Source organism: Durio zibethinus, chromosome 15, assembly GCF_047325235.1.
Source record: "Durio zibethinus cultivar Kanyao isolate XHJ-2024 chromosome 15, ASM4732523v1, whole genome shotgun sequence".
Lineage (NCBI taxonomy): Eukaryota > Viridiplantae > Streptophyta > Magnoliopsida > Malvales > Malvaceae > Durio > Durio zibethinus.
In genome coordinates, this window is record NC_143176.1 from 3,084,554 (window position 1) to 3,106,533 (window position 21,980).

Below are 21,980 nucleotides of genomic sequence, written 5' to 3' on the forward strand. Positions count from 1 at the left end.
AAAATCTAATACTCATGGTATCAGATTTACACTCATCTAAGTTAAGCCAACTATGGTCATACTTTATTAAAAATTGAATTAGACTCACCTGCTCAATCCGAAAAGTGCAAATTAGATTGCTATCAGGCTGGCAATCAGGATGCTAGGAACCTATGTTATTGTTATCAGTCGATCTTTCTTTCTCTGTAAATACTCTAGGATGATTTATTATTTTGTAGTTTGTAATTTTGTGTTGTTAACATGTAACTTTCCCTATTGAGGAATGACCCACGCTGCCTGCATATGGTGAAGGTGGTTTCCACCAAACTCGACCCCGAATTCTCACCCACCAAGAGCTTAGGTTCGAGGAAAATGCATAATTTGTTACATTAAAATCTCACGATGAGAAGGCTTTGGTTTGCTTCTTAAAAGTTGGACACCAACTTAAAATGTTCGTCTCCAAGAATAGATCATGGAGGATGCCTGGATGCATTCATTGATCTCTAGGATATTATGAAACACACAATTGCCAGCTGCTTCTACCAGTCTTTGGGTGACCAAAAGCCTAAATTTGCATACTGCCAAAGCTTCATCGACATCATTGCTGTCACACTGCCCTCCAAGAATATATATACAAGCATTCATTTTCACTGCCAAGTTATCAATTAACTACAGTAGTCATATAGGAAGAAGTCAGTTACCCCATGTTGCTAGCAAACTAATCCTTAGATATTCCACTTTAAATTCCTAACAGACAAGAATAACAAAGATTTGCTTCCACAGTTCTCAGATGTACACAATCAAATATGTTTCACTCAACCATTGATAAATGTACAAAGATCCGGCACATGCAATGTTCACAGAGGCTTCTCACCAGGCAGATAAGAGGGAGATCCACCCTCAATTTGGTTCTTTCTTCGATTGAAGATACCACTGATACTAGGTAAAAGCACCTTTTTTGAGACAGAAGACTTCTCTTTTTCCAACTTTCTAGCCTGAACAATTTTCTGTGGTGGGTTCTGCTTTTGAATTCTGTAGTGCTGTGGGGAAGATTCAGCTGACATCTGTGCTTCTGCCAGAATACGAGATGCAGCTTCAGCCGCTTTCTTCTGTTCCCTTTCATGCCACCTTCGGAGCTCTCCCTCTACCACCCTCTTCGCTGCTTCAGCCATCTCTGCCTTCTTCAAAGCATCTGCAGTGGCAACCTTCATGTCTTCAATCTCTTTCTGAGTCGCCTCTAACCTCTTGAGGACCTCATTTTCACTAGCCTTCACAGCTTCCACCTGAGCCAAGGCGGCTGCCACTTTCATTTCAGCTAACTTATCAGACTCTTCAACTTTACCACTCAAAGACTCAAATTCTTCCCTGGAGATAGTGATATTGGCACCAGATTCAGAGGTTGAGGCACGTGCAGCATTTGTTCTCTCAGAAAGCATCTTTATCTGATCAAGCGCCCTTGTCTCAGCTTCTTTTGCAGCTTCAGCTTCTTCCATGGCAACTCTGAGTTGCTTATCTGCTTCCTCAAGTGCGATTCTTGAGGATTCAGCTTCCAACTTTAACTTCTCAGCTTCCTTCTTCATCTCTTCTGCCTCTCGTTGTGCATTTTCTGTTTCCACCAACAACTGTTGAAGGGTTGAAATCATTTCTACACAGGCACCTCTTGTTTTGGATTCCTCTGCAAGGAAAACATCAAGTTCAGATTTACTTTTCCGAAGCTTGACATGCAAATTCCCAGCAATGGACTCTGTTTCTGCTTCTTTCTCCTTCAGTTCAGAATGCTCTTTCTTCACATTCTCTAGTTCCACCTTAAGAGACTCCACCAAACTCCTCAAGGAGCTTTCCTCTTCAGCAACTTTTAGCAGTGATTCTTTAGCACCATCTAGCTCAGAAGTAACAGTTTGCACAGACTCCAGATCAGAAGCCTTTGCATTTTCCATCTGCTTCTGCAAAGCCCCAATCTGATTGACAGTTTCGGACAGTTGTGCTTCAAGATTTCGTGTAAGTTCAGGGTCATATTCATTCTTTAAAGCTAGCAACCTCTTTGTTGACTCTTCAAGGGTAGCTTTATATAATTGCCTCTGTGTATCCTTTTCCGCAAAAATTTTAGCTTGTTCTTGCTGTGATTCAAGAGATGCAAGCTTCACTTGTCCAATTGATTCCTGTATAGCTGAAATTTCCCTAGAGAGCTTGCCAACCTTCTCCATGTTAACCTTCACTGCATGTTCAGCTTCTTCTGTTTGGTTGAAGGCAGCATTTTTCGCTTCTAAGGATGCATCACAGTCCTGGCGAACCTTCCTCAATTCTTGTTTTGCAGCATCAAGTTCGGTAATCATAGTCAAGTATTGTTCCCTTGCAGTTTCCAAGTCCTGGCTCATAGCACCATCAGGTCCAGGGAGATTACCAGAATTTGCTTCTTCAATCTGCTTTGCCTGATTCTTTGCAGCTTCTGTGGCCTTGATTGCAGAATCCTTAGATTCATTAACAGTTTTGAGTTTGTGAGTCAGTTCCTCAACCATTTTTTTAGCCCTTTCAATCTCTACAAGTGCTTGAGCCTTAGTTGTCTCAGCATTTTCTAGTTGCTCCTTTAACTTGTTCAACTCTTTTTGAGCCAGGTGAAGCTGTGTCTCCTTGGCCGGTACTGTCTGCAGCTCAACAACAAATAAATTTTAGAAACAAATAAGAGTTAAAAATAGCCAGTCATGCAATTTTCATATAACTAGATTTCTCAGCAATCTATCCCTGGAGCTCCAATTGTGTACTTAGTAATTAAACAATGACAATGTTAATAAAAACTGCTTAGAAAGACCGCAAAAGCGCACCTTAACAAAGTCTACTTGCTATTTAGGTTTCTCAGCCTTCATATAAAAGTAGATGCTATATTCATTATCCTGAGCAATATGGCTCTTATACCTTTAAATATTTACAATTATTAGAGATGAATGAGAACCAGGGAATGAAAAAGAAAAAGAAAAACATGAGTTCGCCATAAATATCGTATCCAAGTCTCAAAAACTTAATACTACTATGCCTTGACACAACATTTCAGGTGAAAGAAGAAAGAGAACTTCCAAGAGTCCATAATAATACCTCTGCAGAGTGAGCTTTTGCCTTTTTAATGGCAGGTTTTTCCCCAGAGAAAGCACCTTCACCAAAAAGAGTGACAGCATCTTTAACAGATTGAAAAGGAGCACTAGTGTCTATCTCTCCCACCTCCACTTTTAGAGAGTCAGTGGCATTCTGGCGACCCTTTGCAACCATAATGCTTTGCTTGCTTAGTATTTCTCTGATATTCACAAGTTGAAATAAAGAAAAAATTAACATTAATCAGATAAAAAAGGCAGACTTAAAAACATATGAACATCCAACAACCAACATGTCTCAGCAGAAACAATACAAACTACAATCTCAAAGAAACCTTCTTTTCTCCTACACAGCCAAATGATTCTTTGACACAACTACAAATCTCAGGATCTTAACAAGATGTGCTGATATGAATTGCTCGATCACAACCTAGATCAGCAACTTCAGGCTGAAAAAAACCTCAAAAATCAAAAGGAATAGTAGCTTTAGAAGTAATCCCACGCACTTGTTGACAGTTATGGCATAAATCCATCCTCGATTAAAAATGGTTTCCACCTAATGAAACTCATAAAAGTTAAAGCACAATCACATATTAGTGTAGCAACAACTTGCTTGCATAACCATTTCGTTTCATGAACTGAAAATTTCAAGCCTCCACAGATTATTAAGCCAAAAATCCATAAAGAAAAAACTCCACTACAACATCAATGAAACTAGATTCCAGTTAAAATTTACTCAATATCATCAATATTTCAACATCAAAATAAAAATCACTATATGTGTGAAGCTGACCATACCGTAAATTTCCTTATCAAGTCTTCAAACAAACAGACTACCTGATCACCTTCTTGTCCTTAAGAACACCAAGCTTTTATTTTTTTTTCCCCAGAAATTTAAGCCACAAAACCCTAGCTCAACATCAAACAAAGAAAGAAAGATCTTACAAAAATTTCTAGAATTCAAGAACATGACAAAATTGACATCTCAAGTCAAGGACAGAAGTGAAATAAAATGCAAAAGAAGGTCTAATAAAACAAACAAATAGCGTATAAGAAAACATAACTTGAAAAGCACAACAAGAACAAAGGACTTACCTTTTAACTGCTAAACCCAACAAAAACAACAAAAACCACAAAAACCTTAATCAAAACCCAATAAGAAAAAGCTCGTCAAAGGGTCAAAAATCAAAGAATTACCTTCTCTAAAATCCCATCACATCTTCATGATCATCTTCTTTGATCTTTACACTATTCCTTCTTTCACTCAAGTACCCTTTTAATCTTTCAACCCAAAGACCAAAACCCACAAAGAAAAATCTAAACTTTTGACAAGAATCTCCCAAGAAAATTCGAGTAAAAAATATTCTTTGTCAAGAAAAAAGTAGGCTTCTTGGAAAAGAAAATTTCGAGTTTAACAAAAAAAGGGCTTCACTATCGTCCTTTTACGTATTTTTGAAGGATTCAAATAGTAACTGTTGCAACTGAGAGAGAGAGAGAGAGAGAGAGACAGAGAGAGAGTTTGAATATTCGAAAACTGTTTGAGACACAATTTTATAGCAGCAAAGACAAAGACTCTTTCTTTTGATTGAGAGAGAGAAACGGAGAAGCTGGCTTTGGGAGGTTGTACTTTTGTGATAGTAAATGTAGAATGTGTTAACTGAAAGGGTAGTTTTGACTGAAAGATACTACATAGCAAAAAGATGGGCGGATGCCACGTTAAAGTTTTGACTGATGAGATGAACGGTGACAAAATGACAAAGACCGAAAGAGAAAAGTGTTCAGAGCTTTGGTTGCTGTTCCCATCTCTCCCATCTGCAATTGTCTTTCCTCCTTTTTGTTTTCTTATTATTTCTTTACTATAAGGAAACTTCACCGTCTTGTTAAAACTAACAAATGAAATGGTGAGAGCAAAAAGTGTCAAAATCCAATTTTGAATGGTTTGGGTTTTGACAATAGAGACAGAGGATGTGTTGGATTGAGATGAAGGGCAAGTTCCTTGAATTCCCTTGGTTTTGGTCTCGTCGGTAGCTAGCTTGTGGGGCAACAAACATAACATAACCCTTAAAATCCCTCAAATGATTCACTAAGTTAATGAATCTAACACTAATATTTACAGCTTTGTCGGAATAGCAACCTTTGGCCTCCCCTGGTGGTTGTGGGGCGGCAACACCCTTCAATGTCATCAAATGACTCATTAAAACCCACAATATCTCATAGTACAAGTAGTGTGAATGACCTGTAAATCGACCCATGTCCAAGAATGCATGCATTTCAGAGCATAATGTAATGTTTGTTTCCAATTCTGATGATAAGTAACTTCAAATTTTACCATTGCTTTTTACAAAGCAATCTGTTGACTTCCATTTCAATGTTTATTGGAATGTCACTTTCCTTGATAAGGAAAAAGGAAAAAGGCAACCTCGAAACTTTAGTTAACATTATTTCCTTAATTTTTGGTGTTCATAAATTATTCTAAAAGTAAGTTCACCTTCCTACTTAGCTTGCTTTTGGTAGTGTTTTTCATTTCAGAAGGGGTAATTTGGGTTTGTGAAGGTCTATATATGTTGATTACCAGTAACGAGCTTATGAGATTGAAGCTATACCGGCTTATATGTCATTGCCAGTGGCATGAAAACGATAAATCGATAAAGATAAAATTTATTGAGGTCGTAACAAGAATATTTTGTTTGAATCCCACATCACTCTCATTACCCCAATAATTTTTTCAGCCTCCTCAAACGAGGTACCTGTGGCATCAGATGGGTAGGGTAGATTTACCCATCTATCAGCCTTTAGGTCAACCACATCCACAACACACGTACCTGATTCTTCCAAGCTCTTGCCACACCATTTACCGTGCACCTGATGTACTTTTCCCTTACCAATCTCCTCACCTCTTCCATCTACAAGCACAACAAACTGACCTGGCTTGCACTGAACAAATTCTGCAGCACCAAAATCAACAAATTCTGAAGCATCTGGGTTTTCACTGGTGTTAATTCTTGATATGCTTCTAGTACCTCTGGTATTTGAGGGGGCAGTTTCTTGACCAGGACTATCAGGTGCATTTAATGAATGACCTTGTTGCAGCCCACCTTGCTTTCCTGCAAAAGCATTGTTAGGCTCCGGAGGGGGACGAGAATCCTTACTTGCGCGTGCAAGCCGGGCCTTTCGATTGTTGAGCCTGATGGCGGTACATAAGACAGATTAGTTTTGCACAAAAACCAGAGAACTTATTAAAATGCAATACAAAACTGATAAAAGCCAGTTAAATCAATTGGTGCTTTTTAAGCTACAAAATACGCATTTTCATTTTAAACAGCTTACCTTAAAAGTCCTACAAAGAAACTCCAAACTTTAAAGAAACAATTCAATACACACCGGTTATTACTTATTATATTCATTTTTTCCCCAATTCTTACTATATTTTTATCATTAGAGAAGCAACCTCGTGATATCAGAATACTTTCTGAATAATTAGCATATAAAATGCTGCAAAAAGAGGTGGCTTCCTTACCAGTTCCTTAGCTGTGAACATGTGACCTCTGAGCCCTGAGAAATGAATGTAGAAGTAGTTTTAGAGAAGAAATATGTTACTTCAAGTTGATAACTAAATTAACTGACATCAAGCATAAATTACTAGATCTATTCTACGCACATGATGACTTAATTTATCAGCCCATGATTGTATAGAAGCAGCATTTCTCTGCATTTCAGGTTCATCCAGAAGGGCTCTTTCTAGTATTGTCACCTGTCCATCATTCATTATAGTTCGCTTCCTTTTCCTTGGTTGCTTTTCTTCAGTTTGAACAGTTTCGACTTTTTCATCCTCTCGAACACCTGCATGAGTACTTTCTCTGAGATGCTCTACTAATTTATCAATGGCATTTTTTCCCTTTGTGGAACTTGTATCTGAACCACTTGTTTCAACATTCTGAACATCTCTGTCAATCTCCTTCAAACCACTAGGCGTAACAGATTTATCTTTACAGTCCATCATGTCTTGCCTTGTTATAATATCAGCTTGATCCATATGATTGCTTCTGACATAAAACTGCTCGTCTTGGAAAGCAGAATTCTCAGACATTTCTTCTTTCAGGTTACCATTTTGGTTATTAAGGTTTGAAGGTTCTCTTTTCAGTAAAGGAGATGAGCACCCCCTTAGACTTTGATCCTCCTATCAGTTATTAAACCTTGCTTAGTGTTGGATTTGAAAGAAAAGGCAAAATGAAAAATAAAGCAAGAGCATTTTGATGAGCATCAATGCCAAAATAATAGCCTCTGGCATTCAAAACTGCATTTGAAACAATTCAAGCGTAACTAAGCTCACTGGTCTAAAATATAATTGGATAAAATCTTACTTTATCTCTCTGATGAAACTTTTTGGCAAACACAGTTTGAACCCACTCAGCACTTAATAATTCAACTTCTTTTTTTTTTACCAAAATAAGGTTCTAAATGTAATTAACTGGAAAACAAATGAACTTCCAGCATTCACCGATAATTCTTGCTGACATATTCTTTATGAAACTAAGTCTAAGAGATTGACTAGCAAATCTACTTTTCTATATCTTTCCAACAGAAGCATAGCGTTTCAAAACACTTAAAATATAACAAAGAAAGGAGATAGGGACCAGCCAAAGCAGAGGGATTGGAGGTGGGAATAATACTAATCATTTATAAGATGCAGAAGGTTTACCTGAACCCGGTTTTCTTCAAATTCAGCAGAATTTATCAGTGATTGTAATTGGACAAAGAATACCCTGAAAAAAAAAAAAGAAAACTGTTTAACAAGAGAAATAAAAAAATGTAGGACAATTCATGAATTCAAAAAGAGAAGAGGGCAGTAATAACCTTGAAACAGGGATCAAGTTGAATATTGCAAACAAAGGCTTTGGAGCGCATTATAGTTGCAGAAAATAAAAATTGTAGGGTCAAACTCAAAGGATGGTTAATGTATGAATTATATCTCTCACAATAGCATATAAAAAAAGAATGCCACATTCCAGGAGTTTATGTTAAGGTTTAGCTAGTATGAATATCCATGAGTTGAGTGTGGTGATTCAAACATTTTTCTAGTTGAGTTTGCAAGAAAGCAGAATTCAAATTTATGCAGGAAGGTATAATTATCAAAATATGTTAACAACTTCTAATGCTACTTGAACTTAGCAGGAATTTCATTAAAAAATGAACTTCAGATCACCTCAAAAGCTTGAGATCCTCCTCATTCAGAAAAGTAGGAATTAAAGATTCCGCATGACTTAACAGGGAACCTACATGAACAGGTTACTCGTAAGGAACAAGAAAAAGTTTGTAACCATGTCTTACTTGGAGGGAAAAGGAAACCTAGTCCAACAAGATACTTACGCAGGTTCCTAGAAATAGCAGCAGCTTTTTGTGGACCAGAGATAAAGGCAAAACCAGGTAATAACTTAGATGGATCCATTTGCAAGCACCCAAGAAACTTGTGAAGGAAGAGGTTCCTCTCCTGCTCTGTGGATTAAAAGAGATAATTCAATTAACATAAAAGAAAAATAATAATATGAATTTCATAGAGAACTTGCCATCACTAGGGCGGAAATTTACCTTCACAGATGTTAGGAACAAAACAATGAAGATTTGCAATTACTTTGACAAATAAAGACGTTCTTTGATGTGCATAGGAAGCCTGAGACATGTTGTTGGGCATAAGAGTGAATTCCAGATTTTTTGTATTTGATAGGTCTGATGATGAAACTGAATATAAAGCCCATCCAGCTGCTGGAAATAATTCGTAATACAGGGTAGCATCTTCTTCCCTTACAGGGAAATCAGCAGAACACCACATAGATAGAAAATCTCCATGAGAGAGTGAAAATATTGCACTCAAAAACTCAGTCTGAAGAAGCATAAAAGAGGCAGTCATAAATCTTGCCATAAAGGGTGCCGAAAAGGCATAATAGAACACCAAAATCCAGCAGAAAATTTAATTATTTAGCCACAAAATTGTATAAGGTTTTGGTCCTCAGGGAATTATGAAAGTTCTGATAAAAGAGGAGTTATAGCTATCATACTCTTTGGAAAATAAAGTCTCAAAAGTAACGAAATAGCAACTTTCCAAAAGCACAATAGAAATGAAATCAAAGGAATAAATTCTGAAGTCTGATCGTAATAACTTACAAAGTACACAGTGATGCAAGATCGAAAGTTTGAATCATCAGAAAAAATATCAGCTAGACGCATTGCATTAAGTTGAAGAAGCCCCATAGGATAGGTTCTATCAGAACTAGCACTGAGATGTTTGGGATCTTTACTAAGTCCAGTCTTCAACAACTGAAGGACCTGCATCATTATAATAATCATATTAAAGAACAAGCATCCAGGCAGTGAAAGGAGACTATAGAAGAGAGAATCCAGGACATAGGTCATTAGAAAATTCTAAGTATGATTCCCAATCTATCAAAGCAAATGATACTTGCATAACCATCAGAAAACCAACCTCAAGTGCAACAGCTTTCGCCAAATCCAGGCTTCCTGGAGAGCTGGCAACCTCATCAAGGTAAGAAATGCTTTCTGCTTCACACAAATGCAATAACTGCATAAAAAGGATGTTTTATTCACATAAGTGTAACATTAAAAGGAGCTGGAGAAGATTATAAAGCAGGTTAAACCTCCACATGAATATCAAAAACAAATAGGCACGCCTAGGACTTACAATTGACAGGACTTTAGCTTTCAGCCTAGACAATGCAGCCATTATTGTGGAAGATTCTACAAAATATGGTGCATGTAACTTCAGGATGGATTGAGCCAGAAAAAGAATACCACCCTTTCGGCATAGTTCCTTCACAAAGACAAAATCCCATTGGACTGTTTAAAAATTGCACTATATCCCCACAGTTCACAATAATAATCTCAATAAGTAGATTCAATAGGACTCAAAACATCACATGGATCTTGTAAAGATCTTCCATACAAATATCAACAAATTATGATGAGTACACATTGCTGTATTGCAACCATGATCTTTTTTTATTGCCTAACTAAAAATTTTAACATCTTAGATCTCTCTTTCTTTTCACTAATAATCTCTCCCTCTTGTCTCCCTCTTAAGAATCTGATTATAAAGATGGGTAAAAGTTTTGGCCACAGGAAATTGTACCTTAGTAAAAGAAAATAACAAAGAATTGTTCCTTAGTAAAAGAAAATGACAAAGGTAATACTGATTAATACTACTTCATACCAGATGAATAGGTAAATGAAATGCTAGTATGCAAACCTTATTCCTCAATAAGCACTCCCGAAACGGTTTTTGCTGGCACAATAACTGAAGGAACTGTAAAGAAGCCTCACATTGTTGGCAAAGATAATTAACCATTGATTCAGAAGTTGGACTTGACTTGGCACAAATATCAGTATGCTGAGAAGACAGCTTGTTTTGGAGAAACCTGACAACTAGATGAACTGTTTTGCAAGCTACATCCATAAACATGTCAACCTGTAATGAAATTTGGATCAATAGGGTGCACAGATATGCTGGACTGAAGAACTCAATAAGACTATAGCATCATTATGAATTGTTTGTAAAGAATAGAAGAACATAAATCACAGGAGCAATAGGTTCAAAAACAAGTTCATAAAGAACTTTATGTAAACTAGCCCATTTTCCCTCAAAATCAATTCAAAATTATGTTAATTAATTTGTACCTTAGGATGTGCCAGTATCACTAGAGCTAGATCTTGCCACTGTGAAGATATACATCCAGTCAATAGATACAGACTACATGCCACAAGTGCTGAATGCAAAAGAGGCAGAGGACTTGAATCATGGATGTCCTACAACATTAAAACAAGTTCGAATAAAGATAAAAATAAATTTGTAGAAGATAAGAAAGAAAAGGATAAAAAAGAACCTGTCTATAATCATTGAGAACAATCAGCACGTAAAAGACCAGATCAATCAGCTGTTCTGATACTTTCACATCATCAAGCAAAATCTGTAAACATTATAAAGGGAAAAGAGATTAAGAGAAAAAAAACTCATAGTTGCCAAGAATCTTCAAAATAGCTATGTAGTATATAGGCAGATGAAAAGAGAGGAATGACAACCTAATTCAAAAGTACATCCACAGCAATAGAGTGAGTTATAAGATAGAGAAGTGTCTTCTGCAATTAACGGGTACAATCTGTAATAGCCAAATTGGTGTCTTTACAGTAAAGGGCATTTCATAGAGCAAAGGTGCAGACTGGACTTGTGGGTAAAGTCCCTTAGAAATTTGCACGATGTTGCAAACTTAATCTTGACATAATCAAGGATTATGGGGATCTCAAGGGATTCGTGTGGCTTGCTACCTATATTAAGTATTACAATAACTTGAGGCAGAACGTAAGAAGTAGTTCTCCAAGTTATAACTAAGAAAGATTTCCAACCTTATATCCAAGTCCAAAGTCATTGAGATGAAAAAACATGAAGACAAGTAAAGAAACTCAGGTTAATTACTTTATTTTTTGTGGGGGCAGTTAGTTGAATTAAACCAAATGCACTTAGTTTAAAGCTATGCAGTGAAGTATTTATCCTACAGTATCCCTCTTCCTGCCCTTATTTTAAGGCTTAGTTTTTTGTTGTTGTTTTTGTTGTAACAATTTTTCCACAGATCACTAAAACGTATGGAGTTTCCTGCAAGGAAATTGATAAAAAGGATTGTCCCATTTTTGAGGTTCAATTTCTGTCAAGTCCATATCATATGCAAGAACAAACACAATAAATAATGGAACAAAAGGAGAATTAAAATCAACAGAGTAGAAAAAAACCAGATGAGTATTACTAAGAGCAACCTGCTCAAGTTTAGCATGGCGAGGGGCTAATTCACACAAGGAATGCAAAAGTCGGATGCCACATAACAAATATCTGAGCAGGGCTTCATCTCTGTCAGATGATAAGAGCACTGCAATAAGGTGCAAAGGAAGAAACCCTGCAAGTTTTTCCACATCAATCTGAAAGATAACACAATTTAATACGAGAGGTTTCAGAGAAAAATGTAAAAGAATTATGCCACAGCAATGACAACAAGGTGGTTGTACCTTTACTTCTAATCCTTTTTCTGTAACAAAGTGAATGGTAAAATTTTCAGAGTCTCTCAGCAACTTATTAAGCTCCTGTGAGTTAAGCCCATGAACCTCCTTAACCACTGTAATCAGGTCAATGCCCTGTTCATATAAACCAAAACACATCTGAGTCCCTGATGTTATCTTTCTTGGTTAAAGCACAGGACTAAAAAGTCTAGATAAAAAAGACGGGACAACCAGGGAAAAAGGTTTTTCTTTCTTGTTCTAATTTCTAACAATAGGGAGAAAGTGAGATGGTATGCAAATCCAAGTTCCAATTCGGATTAAGAACACCAACCTGTTCAATACTGCATATGGCTTCGTCCTTGCCTTGCCTCATTTTTCAAAGACCTAGCAGCAAGCAACAATATATGACTAAAGACTAAAAGAGCATATTTGGTAATAATATTAGGTTCATCCACAAAAGATAACTACCGCAATTGCATTCTACTATTTCAAAGAGCCTGAATAATTCCTACCAAAAAAATGTCAATTATAATCTATTATCAATTCGCCACTATTGCTCCTCAAGCCAGCCATTACCAAAAAGTTTCAACCTTCCAAGATTTATCAAACTTACAGATAGCATTGAAACTTACTAGTGCTTCCAAAAGTAATCCCTAACAAAGAAAAGAGTTCAACTCCATTTTCATCATCCCCATGTTTTTTTTTTTTCACTAAAACAACTTCCAAGATAGCTAAACATGCATCTTGCACCTATTAAACCTAAAAAAGAACAACAGCAAATACACAAAGAACACCTCTTTGACCAAAAAGTCAGCGTTTTGAAAATAATTAGAACCTTAACCCTAAACCCTTGAAGCTCTAAAACCACTATAGATTGAAAATGAATTTTAAGAAATGCTGTATTCAATAAACAAAAGCAAAATGAAAACAACAAACAAAAAGGAAAGGAAAAGATAGACGGTAAAAACCTTACCTTGAAATGAAAGGATTTAGAAAAACCCTAATTGAAACTGAATACGTAAAACCCTAGGAAATTGAAAAAAAAAAGGTCAAAATCAAAATTTAACAACCATCAGCTTGGGAGTAGCTGCTTTTTTGTGTGTAGAAGACCAGAGTCGGGTTTTGGTGGGCAAAAAGACACAGAGAGAAAGCAATGCGGCTGTGGAGGGTGGCTGGTAAGAAATATTTGTAATTTTGATTATGATTGAAGGGTGGATTTGTCTTTGAAAAATCACCTAGATGAAGAAACACTGTCAAAGCCTATGGAAATAAGATAATATTACACAAATATCATATATAAAAGTGATATATTTTATAATTTTAATAATAATTATATATAAATTTAATAAAATAAAAAAATATATTTTATATTTTTGTATTAATATAAATTATAAAATATAATATAAATATATAAATTTTATAAAATAAATACACAAATCGTCTAATCATAAAATATGTAAAATAATTTAATCGTTTTGTGACGGACAAAATTTTTTTATTTTGTTATTTTTTAATGTTTTTCTAAAATTTATTTAATTAAAAAAATAAAAGATTAAAAAAAAAAAACCCAAATAGATGTTACATGTCCTACTTTACTCAGAATTTTACGAGCAGGACAGTGCAAATGCTGAAGAATGGCTGTTTATCAATGTAAAAACTTTTTTTTGGTAGCATGTACGAGGCATTGAAGCAGTCAGAGATAAAGGTAGTGTTCCTGAGGAATTAAAGAATCAACATAAAGGATTTTTGGAGCGGAATTCCAATGTAACTAAGCAGAATCATCAGCCCATTGTGCAGGCAAACACAAGCATTTTTCACCTTGTAAAGATTATAGAAAACTAGTTATCTTCAGAGAATTTTCTTTTATTTTAATTTCACTTTCCTGTTTCTAGATTCTCATTGATGGAAGAGATGCAAATGCTGTAGATAGTGATGGATGTCCATTTCCAACACTGGCTTACATGGCACAAGAGAAGATGCTGGATTGGCCTCATCACTTTAAAGCAGGAGCCATGAATGCACTGGTAATTCACCCCTATGCATTTACTTTAAGAAAGTTTTGGAAAAGAATTTGTTCTAAACTTTTGGTAGACAAGAACAAAATTTGTTCTGTTTGTTAGCAGTTAATGGCACTAAATAATTTCAGTGATGCAGATAATAATATAATCGAATATTAATAATAGAGCAATCAACTTACTAATAAGTGGTTGATTCAATTGATAAAAAATTATTTTTATTAATGAAAAACTTTTAAACTTCGTTTATTGAAATTATTTTAAATATACGACTTTCGATAATTTATTTTAAATTATTAAATATAATATATCTTGTTCTGACTTAAAAAATTGAATTATCTATTTACTTTGAATTTCTCATTAAAAAAAATGGAGCAATCATCCTTAATTTGGACTGTGTATGCAAACAATGCAGACTCAATAGCGGCCCTTTGCTTCTTAATAGATGAAAAGAGAGGCAATCAGATTGGTTATCTGCAGTATCCACAGAAAAACAATGATCTTTATGGAAATTCTTCCCCAGTACTCGAGAAGGTTTCTTTTTTACTAACAAAGAATGTGGACTATTAGTCTTTTATATCACAATCCAATGCAAGGGATGGCAATCAGTTTATCACAATCCAGATAATACAGCTTTTCTTGGTGTTGCTCCACCCACCTTAGATATAGCTCTTGTTCAGTTCACTAGGTGGTCTGATCATCTGATGGACTGTTCCATTTTTCCTACCTAACCTCTATCATGCAGTTGTTCTTCCCCTTTCTTCGCTCCATGGCAGTCCCTTATTCCCACGGGTAAATTCATTCCTGCATTGTCTGCCTTCCATAACCATTTTCATGTTCACAGACTATACACTTGTGCAAAATTTTTGTCATAGGTTTCAAGCAGATGGTTTATAGCATAACTGAGGCTTTAATTTGTGGAAGTACATTCAAAGCGTGGTGGAACCTGCACAGGACGTGGATGATTCGGAGAACTACTTCCTTCTTCTTTGCCTTGATCAATTGCATTGCGAGACAATTGGGTTTATCTCATACAGCATTTACAATACTGGCTTCAGTTATATTCCGGATAAAATTTACATGAAATATTATAGGTAAAGTTCATGAAATTCTTTATTAGAAACGAAAAACCAAAAATTTTAATAAAAAATCAAAATTCATAAATAAATTGGTAGAGTTTAATATTAAAATCAATAATATATAAAAATAATTAAAAATAAAATAAAATACAACCAAAGTGAATAAAAATTTCAAATCAATTAAAGGAAAAAGAGAAACAAGAAAAAAGACAATAGGGCCAGGCAGGATAAAACTGATGTTACTGTATACATGAGAGACAGGTGATTATAACTCTGTTAGGACAACGTCATTAGACGTCAAAGTACAAAACCAAAGTGTCTTCAAACGCTTCGAAAGATCTGATCTTCACAACGCTTCAAAAGATCTGATCTTCACATTCTTTGTCAACTCTTCAAAGAAAAAAGAGAAAAACCCGAAAGGTAAATTTTAGATTTTTTTTTTTCTAAATAAAATTTTGCAGTTCCAGTTATCATTAATCAATGGCTTCAGTTTCTTACAAGTTATAAATCTTATTCCTTTTGTTTTGATTTTCGTGGTTTTTATCAATTTTTGAATTATTTTCATTTATTTTCCTGCCTTTTCTTAGTCACTAAATAGATCATTCAATTGTAAATCTAATTCACCTTGTTTATATACTTTCTTCTTTGTTTTTCGCTCCAACAATGGTGGGGTTTGCTTGGAAAATTTTCTGGGATGAAAGGGTTTTCATCTTTTTCCTTTTTAATGTTTTTGATTGGAAAAAAAAAAAGATGCTTCTTGGTTTTCATTAATTATCTTGAAATTTGAAGGCAAAAATTGAATTGTTGGGAAAATTATCCGGGTTTTCAATTTCATCCCTGTTACTATTTATGATTTATTACTATGTAATAATTTTTTTTTTCCTGAGGTCTTCATTAAGTATTACTTTTCTGGTATTTGATTTTGCATAGTTTGATATTTGTGCAATTAAATTAATGCCTTGTATTTTTATTGTTTATCATCTTTCATATGTAGGAGACATTGACTTTGTAATTTGCAGATGAAAATTGGATTCCTTGAATTTGTTGCTGTCATATTGCTGGCATTCTTGTGCAGCCTGAATGCAGTGTTTGGCATTAGATTTGTAATCGATAGAGAAGAATGCTTCTCTCATAATGTTAAGTATGATGGGGATACAATTCATGTGTCGTTTGTTGTCATTAAGGCTGATTCAGCTTGGCATTCTGGTCATGAAGGTGTTGATCTTGTGGTAAGCTTCCTAATTCTGTCATAAATCTAATTTGATTGCACACCATTGCCTGTCATGTGCTTATGTTTCAATTGCTAACGTTTAGTTCACTTATTTCACTATTGAGATTTCTTACTTAGGGCATTGTTAAGAGTGCGAACTACGGGTGAATATGTTTTTGAGATGCAGAAATGGTGTCATATAAATCAAATGATGAGAAAAAAAGTTTTCCTCATTTTTCTTAGAATTGTCTACGTGCAAAATTGCCGGGGAACTCAAAGTCACAAATTCTTATTGAGCTTGCTACTTTGTTGCAATTGTCAGGTGAAGGGACCTTCTGGTGATCAGATTCAAGACTATCATGACAAGATAAGTGAGAAATTTGAGTTTGTTGCTCATCAAAAAGGAGTCCATCGATTCTGCTTCAGTAATAGATCTCCTTATTACGAAACAGTCGACTTTGATGTACATGAAAGTCATTTTACATACTATGATCAGCATGCAAAAGATGGTAACCCATGTTTTATTTGCTTTTATCTTTCGATATCCTTCCCCCCCCCCCCCCCCTCCCCGGTTAAACCTTTAATAAAGTGTAGTGACTGTTGTTCTCATGTTTATCTGCAGAGCATTTCAATCCTTTGTTAGAACAAATTTCTAAGTTAGAGGAAGCACTTTATAACATTCAGTTTGAACAGCACTGGTTAGAGGCTCAGACAGAACGACAGGCAATAGGTATATTCACCTTAACATTTTTTATTTTTATTTAACAGTTCTGACTGATGTTCTATCATTGATGCCTTTGGAACTTATCTGCTTCTATCACCTTCAAACTCATATGTACCAGAAACCTTTACCTTAAAGCAATTCGAGACAGTTGCTAGATTCTATTGTGAATTACAATAAAGCATCACTTTAAGTCTCAAAACTTACATAATTCAGGCTGCACATGCTTATTAGAGCTTTTAGGTTGTATACTAGGTAAAAGTTTTTGCAATATTTTGCTCACTAAGTAGCTGGTGAGTTTGTTTCATTCTATTGCAGAACTAATCTAAGCTTGTTAAACTCAGTGAGGATGAATAAGAATAAGGTGTAATTTAAATGTGTCTTTTTGATATGTTGGAAGTTATATGTATGTATATATATATATATATATATATATGTTACATTAAAAAACTGCAATCTAGGCATTGCATAAATATCTCTCTCTCATGAAGCCTTTGCTGTTGATTACTTTTTTCTCTAATCATTGTCTCTTGACTGGAACTGCAGTAAATGAAGCTATGAGTAAAAGAGCAGTTCACAAGGCCTTCTATGAATCTGCAGCACTAATTGGAGCCAGCGTTCTGCAAGTATACCTACTCCGACGCCTATTTGAACGGAAGCTTGGGATGTCCCGGGTGTAGTTCAGCACAACAATGCAATGTTTATTAGCTATAGAATGATGTGAACTTTTGTCATCTCAGGCAATTGTAATACATGAATAGAATCCATGAATTTAGTGACGTCTTTTTATTATGGTTGAGCTTTACTGATATGAAACTCCATTGGTTAAAGTTATAACTGCTTAAGTTGTTTGTGACTTCATGGATGAGTGATGTTCATCAGCCATAATCTGCAAACATACTTTTTGGCTGTAATTGTTATTCACGCGAAGGCGATATGTTTATTTTCGCCCTACTCAAAATAGTAATTCTACCATCAGCAATTCTAGAGGCTCGCAGTAGTGGGGGATTTTCATGACCATATAACGTGTTCTGCTGCCTGCAAGTTATTTACTGCCAATGAAATACTTTTAAGAATGGCATCCCATGATGCAAAACAAAGTTCTGCTGTTTCCAATAAAAAGTGAAAATGAAAAGAATAGTAGAGACAAATAAAGAGAACCTTTTGACAAACACGCCAATCACTCGTATAACATGAAGAAAGAATGTCACACAAAAGCTCTACAGCTTATAAGAAAGAGTAGGCAAAGACAAGAAGAAATAACTCAGCTTCTAATAATAACCCACCAAATCAGTGCAAATAGATACATCAAGTGTGCGTCTTTGCTCCTTCCTCCCGCCAGAATTAAATTTTACACACAATAAAAAAAACAAATTCCAGAAGGGCTTATCACTGCCCTATGGATCCTATCTTGTATAGGAATATATGGTGGGGCTTGACCATACTTGTGGAAGCTCTTATACAAGCAGGACTTCATCAAGTTTCCGCAGGTGGGGCTTGAATGCAGCAAAGCCATTTTTTCTGTAAAAAAGCACCACATCAGGAGAGAAATCCAAAATAGCTACAGTTTATAACAATCATAAGAAAATGGAAATGATGCCACAATGAATTCAACTGTTATTTTACCATCAGTCAAGTATAGATTGTCACCATTGCCTAATGCAGGCATCCGGATGGCAAGAACAAGCTAAGTCATTTGAGATTACTTACAGGCTGGGGCTTGCCAGGATCCACTGTAGGCTTAACATTAGGATCAGCCTTTGCTGGTGACTCTGGTTTGCCACCTGTTTTCTTTTCGTCCCTTGCCTTGTTAAAGATCACAGTAAATCCCTCAGCTGATGCAGGATCGTTGACATCCCATTCACCAAATTTTGGCAATGGCCGACCCTTGTCCTGTTGGGCAAAAAGAAAAGTAAAATGCTCCCATTAAGATCCCCATGGTCAAAGTCGGCAGATAGAGAAAACATCAAGGTATCCTGACAAAACTAAAGCATGTCCTGGCTTTACCGAGTAGCTAATAGCTACAATATATTCAATTGCACATTATAACATGCCAGTCAATAATTGCTAATCCTAAAAGCTCCAAATAAGCAAACAGATAAATATTCCAAGCTCAGAATTAACAATTCATCCACATTCAATAGCAAGGAAAACTCTGACAGCTCTAATAAATTGCTTACGTTGATGGTTTTTGAATTCTAAACAAGAGAAAAAGGAAAAAGAGGAAATGATGAACCACTCTTCATTGTTTTCCATAGCTGTCAAGGAACTTATTAGTGTAAGAAATAAGATATTTTTCATTTTCCAGATCATTATAGAGTTCTCGGTTTCTTGAACTTGAAACACACTAGCAGTTCCTTTCTATTCTGAACCAGCAACCACTTCATTAGCTAACTACAAGAAGAATGCAACACTTATTCAATTGAACATAATATCACTGAGAGAATCCAACCTCTAAATGCCCGCTGCTAGACACTGTAAGGGTCTTAAATAACTTCAGCTTCAACTTAAAACAAACTAAATTCCATTTAATAACTGCAAAATCAATTGGCATGCTTTGCAATATTAAAAACAAACAAATGTGACTTCAGCTGAGCCCAGATCACATTGCCTGACTCTATCAGTGAGGGTCAAATTGTATGTTGCAGTTTGCATTATTACAACTCATACGTCGACCTAAATGGACAGTATAGTTTAAATTAACCAAACACTGGTTATTGGTCACTTAAGAAAGCACTCGAATAAAAACCTGGTCTAAGACCACGAAAATTCACCATGATCACTGTTTTTTTAATAGGATACATCCAAAAAAAAAAACCATAAATGGTTCATGAAAAAACTGTTTTAAACAACCATATAATCATTGTCTTGAGATGATTGTTATTCAAGGGAGATGTTAGGTAGGTAGAACAGTGAAAGAAAGCCATGCCTAGATAGCAACAATACAATCAATTACACAGTTAAAGTAGATACCCTCAAAATGAGCAATAATTGAGTTCAAATCACAATGACTATTAAAGAAGATAAAAATGACCACATAAAAGCACATGGCGTTATTAATTTAAAACCAAAACCAGGTAACTTGAAATGACCACATTCTTTGGAAGATACAGTGAAACGCTTAACTTATCTTGAAACAAGATGAAAAGGGATCTGCCAAAAAGTCATAACTTGAATTGACATAAACTAACAATCAAAATAATATCAAGTCATGGAAATCCAAGATTAAATTAGTCACATCTTTCAAAATAAAATGTCACCATAGATCACGTAAAGAACTCTAATTATTTAGTGCTGGTCACTTGAATATGAACAGATTGATACAAAAGCTGCCATTTACAGATTAGAATATCAAATACTACACAAGTAACAATGCATGCCCTCTAAAGACTCCCAAGAAAAGCTTTTTTTTTTTTTTTTTCACTGAGCAAACATCATCTCAAAAGAACTTCATCACAATCCTACCTTTTCACTCCTTACTTACCTGCATGAATAATTAATTAGAAACTACATTTTCCATACAAAATTAATGGTACATTTATTAAACATTTTGTGATTCCCAGTACCACCAAGATTCTAAAAACATGCCAAAACAATCACCTATTTGCTAATGCATCCATTTTCAATCAACATAAATCTAACTTCCAAAGTTCTAATTCAGTAAAATTACCATTTTAAAAAAATTCCAACCATAAATCATGTTATTACACAAGTAATCGCTCAAATGGTATATAATTCATCGGTTAAACAAAACAAAAAGCTCAAAACCAACTTCAGGCAAAACCCATCAAAGAAACCAGCAACAAAATGATAAAGGGCGTAAAATTCTAATCATAAAAAACAAAACTTGCCCAAAATTTAAAAAGAAGAACTTTGATCAACACCAAAATCAAGCTTGTTTTTTTAAAAAAGGGAAAATACAATCAAAACCCAGAATAAAAAAAAACCCAAAAAGGCACGAATCAAAACAATCCAAAGCTCAATTCCGTGAAATCAAAAGAAATCAAATCCAAACAACAAAATTAAACCTTTTATAACAAATTTAAACGGAAATGAAAAGACAAAAAAAAAAAAAAACCTATAAAGATTACATACCGACATGAATTCTTGAGAAAGAAACTTTCTTATGAAGCAAGAGAGAGATAGAGGAGCTTTAGAGAGAGAAAAATCAGAGCTTTTAGAGAGAGAAAGATGGAAAGAAGTGAAATTTTTTGGAGGAAAATATGAACAAAAAGAAGAGGAAAAAATTTTGGAGTTGGGATAACGACGTTATTTTGACCGTTATATGAAAGGGAACGGTGGGAGATAGAATTGGGGGAAAACGGAGCCGTTAGTGGACCGTATGTGATGATGTGGAAGGGGCACAGATAACGGGAACGGCAAGATGAGCTGGCAATGTTAGTTTACACGGAGGCAAAGCGGACAAGTGGTTTGCTGGAACTGTTTAGAAATTTGGGAGTTTTTAGAATTAATTTAATTAATTATTATTTTTTAAATAAATGACTAATTTTGATTAAAAAAATAGTATAAGAACTCAAAATCTTTAAATTTTCCTAAAAAATTTTTAGTTTAATGGTTCATTATAAGATTAATTTAAATTCTTATATTATGCAAAATAAACAATTTATGTAAATAAATAAAAATTTTATTTTTATTTTATATTTTACAATAAAAAAAATTGAATAAGATATCACTTATAAAATAAAAATAATCTATTTTATATCATTAATGAATTGTTAGCTCATCGTCTCTAAAATTTAATATTTAAAGTTTGAATATTTGATTAATTTATATCTTATAAAAATGTTAGCAATAAATAAAAGAAATGCAGAATCTCATTTGGAT

At 34.9% G+C, this 21,980-nt stretch overlaps 4 protein-coding genes across 17 annotated transcripts; 1 reads left to right on the forward strand and 3 right to left on the reverse strand.

The window, feature by feature from the left end:
• Positions 1-607: 607 nt before the first annotated feature.
• Positions 608-4,714, reverse strand: LOC149514523 (WEB family protein At5g55860-like). Of its 9 annotated transcripts, none has more exons than XM_089744353.1 (5): positions 4,257-4,606; positions 3,858-3,968; positions 3,395-3,508; positions 3,067-3,262; positions 608-2,621 (listed from the first exon to the last, which is right to left on the reverse strand). In XM_089744353.1, the coding sequence occupies exons 4-5, from the start codon at positions 3,235-3,237 to the stop codon at positions 837-839; spliced, it is 1,956 nt and encodes a 651-aa protein (XP_089600479.1). In that variant the 5' UTR covers positions 3,238-3,262; positions 3,395-3,508; positions 3,858-3,968; positions 4,257-4,606; the 3' UTR covers positions 608-836. The 9 variants fall into 9 exon arrangements, with proteins under 9 accessions (XP_089600479.1, XP_089600478.1, XP_089600480.1 ...); XM_089744352.1 differs by having other exon boundaries at positions 3,395-3,615; XM_089744354.1 differs by lacking the exon at positions 3,395-3,508 and adding an exon at positions 3,566-3,615 and having other exon boundaries at positions 4,155-4,606.
• Positions 4,715-5,701: 987 nt separating this feature from the next.
• LOC111301536 (nodulin homeobox-like) lies at positions 5,702-13,395 on the reverse strand. 4 transcript variants are annotated; one of them, XM_022897287.2, is made up of 18 exons: positions 13,084-13,395; positions 12,442-12,494; positions 12,120-12,245; positions 11,874-12,032; positions 10,952-11,035; positions 10,746-10,874; positions 10,318-10,536; positions 9,754-9,882; positions 9,538-9,633; positions 9,219-9,380; positions 8,646-8,937; positions 8,427-8,552; positions 8,263-8,332; positions 7,759-7,822; positions 6,718-7,236; positions 6,577-6,611; positions 6,080-6,243; positions 5,702-6,004 (listed from the first exon to the last, which is right to left on the reverse strand). In XM_022897287.2, exons 2-18 carry the CDS (start codon positions 12,481-12,483, stop codon positions 5,718-5,720), a joined length of 2,703 nt encoding a protein of 900 aa, XP_022753022.2. In that variant the 5' UTR covers positions 12,484-12,494; positions 13,084-13,395; the 3' UTR covers positions 5,702-5,717. The 4 variants fall into 4 exon arrangements, with proteins under 4 accessions (XP_022753022.2, XP_022753021.2, XP_089600475.1 ...); XM_022897286.2 differs by having other exon boundaries at positions 5,702-6,243; XM_089744349.1 differs by having other exon boundaries at positions 5,702-6,243; positions 11,874-12,010; positions 13,084-13,263.
• Positions 13,396-15,467: 2,072 nt separating this feature from the next.
• LOC111301539 (transmembrane emp24 domain-containing protein p24beta2-like) lies at positions 15,468-17,927 on the forward strand. 2 transcript variants are annotated; one of them, XM_022897299.2, is made up of 5 exons: positions 15,468-15,624; positions 16,224-16,433; positions 16,737-16,923; positions 17,037-17,144; positions 17,682-17,927. In XM_022897299.2, the coding sequence occupies exons 2-5, from the start codon at positions 16,224-16,226 to the stop codon at positions 17,813-17,815; spliced, it is 639 nt and encodes a 212-aa protein (XP_022753034.1). In that variant the 5' UTR covers positions 15,468-15,624; the 3' UTR covers positions 17,816-17,927. The 2 variants fall into 2 exon arrangements, with proteins under 2 accessions (XP_022753034.1, XP_022753035.1); XM_022897300.2 differs by having other exon boundaries at positions 15,484-15,624; positions 16,199-16,433.
• A 370-nt stretch (positions 17,928-18,297) lies between these two features.
• LOC111301540 (protein NOI4-like) lies at positions 18,298-21,394 on the reverse strand. Of its 2 annotated transcripts, none has more exons than XR_016328032.1 (3): positions 21,231-21,394; positions 18,762-19,028; positions 18,298-18,656 (listed from the first exon to the last, which is right to left on the reverse strand). XR_016328032.1 is itself a non-coding variant. In XM_022897301.2 (3 exons), the coding sequence occupies exons 1-3, from the start codon at positions 21,234-21,236 to the stop codon at positions 18,612-18,614; spliced, it is 234 nt and encodes a 77-aa protein (XP_022753036.2). In that variant the 5' UTR covers positions 21,237-21,392; the 3' UTR covers positions 18,298-18,611. The 2 variants fall into 2 exon arrangements, 1 of the variants encoding a protein (XP_022753036.2); XM_022897301.2 differs by having other exon boundaries at positions 18,846-19,028; positions 21,231-21,392.
• Positions 21,395-21,980: the final 586 nt, after the last annotated feature.

Coding starts and splice junctions, on each gene's coding strand:
- LOC149514523 (XM_089744350.1), bottom strand. CDS start 3,300: ATGTTAATTTTTTCTTTATTTCAACTTGTGAATATCAGAGAAATACTA. Junction 2,622..3,066: donor CAAAAGCTCACTCTGCAGAG/GTATTATTATGG, acceptor GTTGAGCTGCAG/ACAGTACCGGCCAAGGAGAC.
- LOC111301536 (XM_022897286.2), bottom strand. CDS start 12,483: ATGAGGCAAGGCAAGGACGAAGCCATATGCAGTATTGAACAG. Junction 12,033..12,119: donor AAAAAGGATTAGAAGTAAAG/GTACAACCACCT, acceptor GTTATCTTTCAG/ATTGATGTGGAAAAACTTGC. Junction 6,612..6,717: donor CTGATAAATTAAGTCATCAT/GTGCGTAGAATA, acceptor TTCATTTCTCAG/GGCTCAGAGGTCACATGTTC.
- LOC111301539 (XM_022897299.2), top strand. CDS start 16,224: ATGAAAATTGGATTCCTTGAATTTGTTGCTGTCATATTGCTGGCATTC. Junction 16,434..16,736: donor ATGAAGGTGTTGATCTTGTG/GTAAGCTTCCTA, acceptor TGCAATTGTCAG/GTGAAGGGACCTTCTGGTGA. Junction 17,145..17,681: donor GACAGAACGACAGGCAATAG/GTATATTCACCT, acceptor CTGGAACTGCAG/TAAATGAAGCTATGAGTAAA.
- LOC111301540 (XM_022897301.2), bottom strand. Junction 18,657..18,845: donor ATCCTGGCAAGCCCCAGCCT/GTAAGTAATCTC, acceptor GCTTTTTTACAG/AAAAAATGGCTTTGCTGCAT.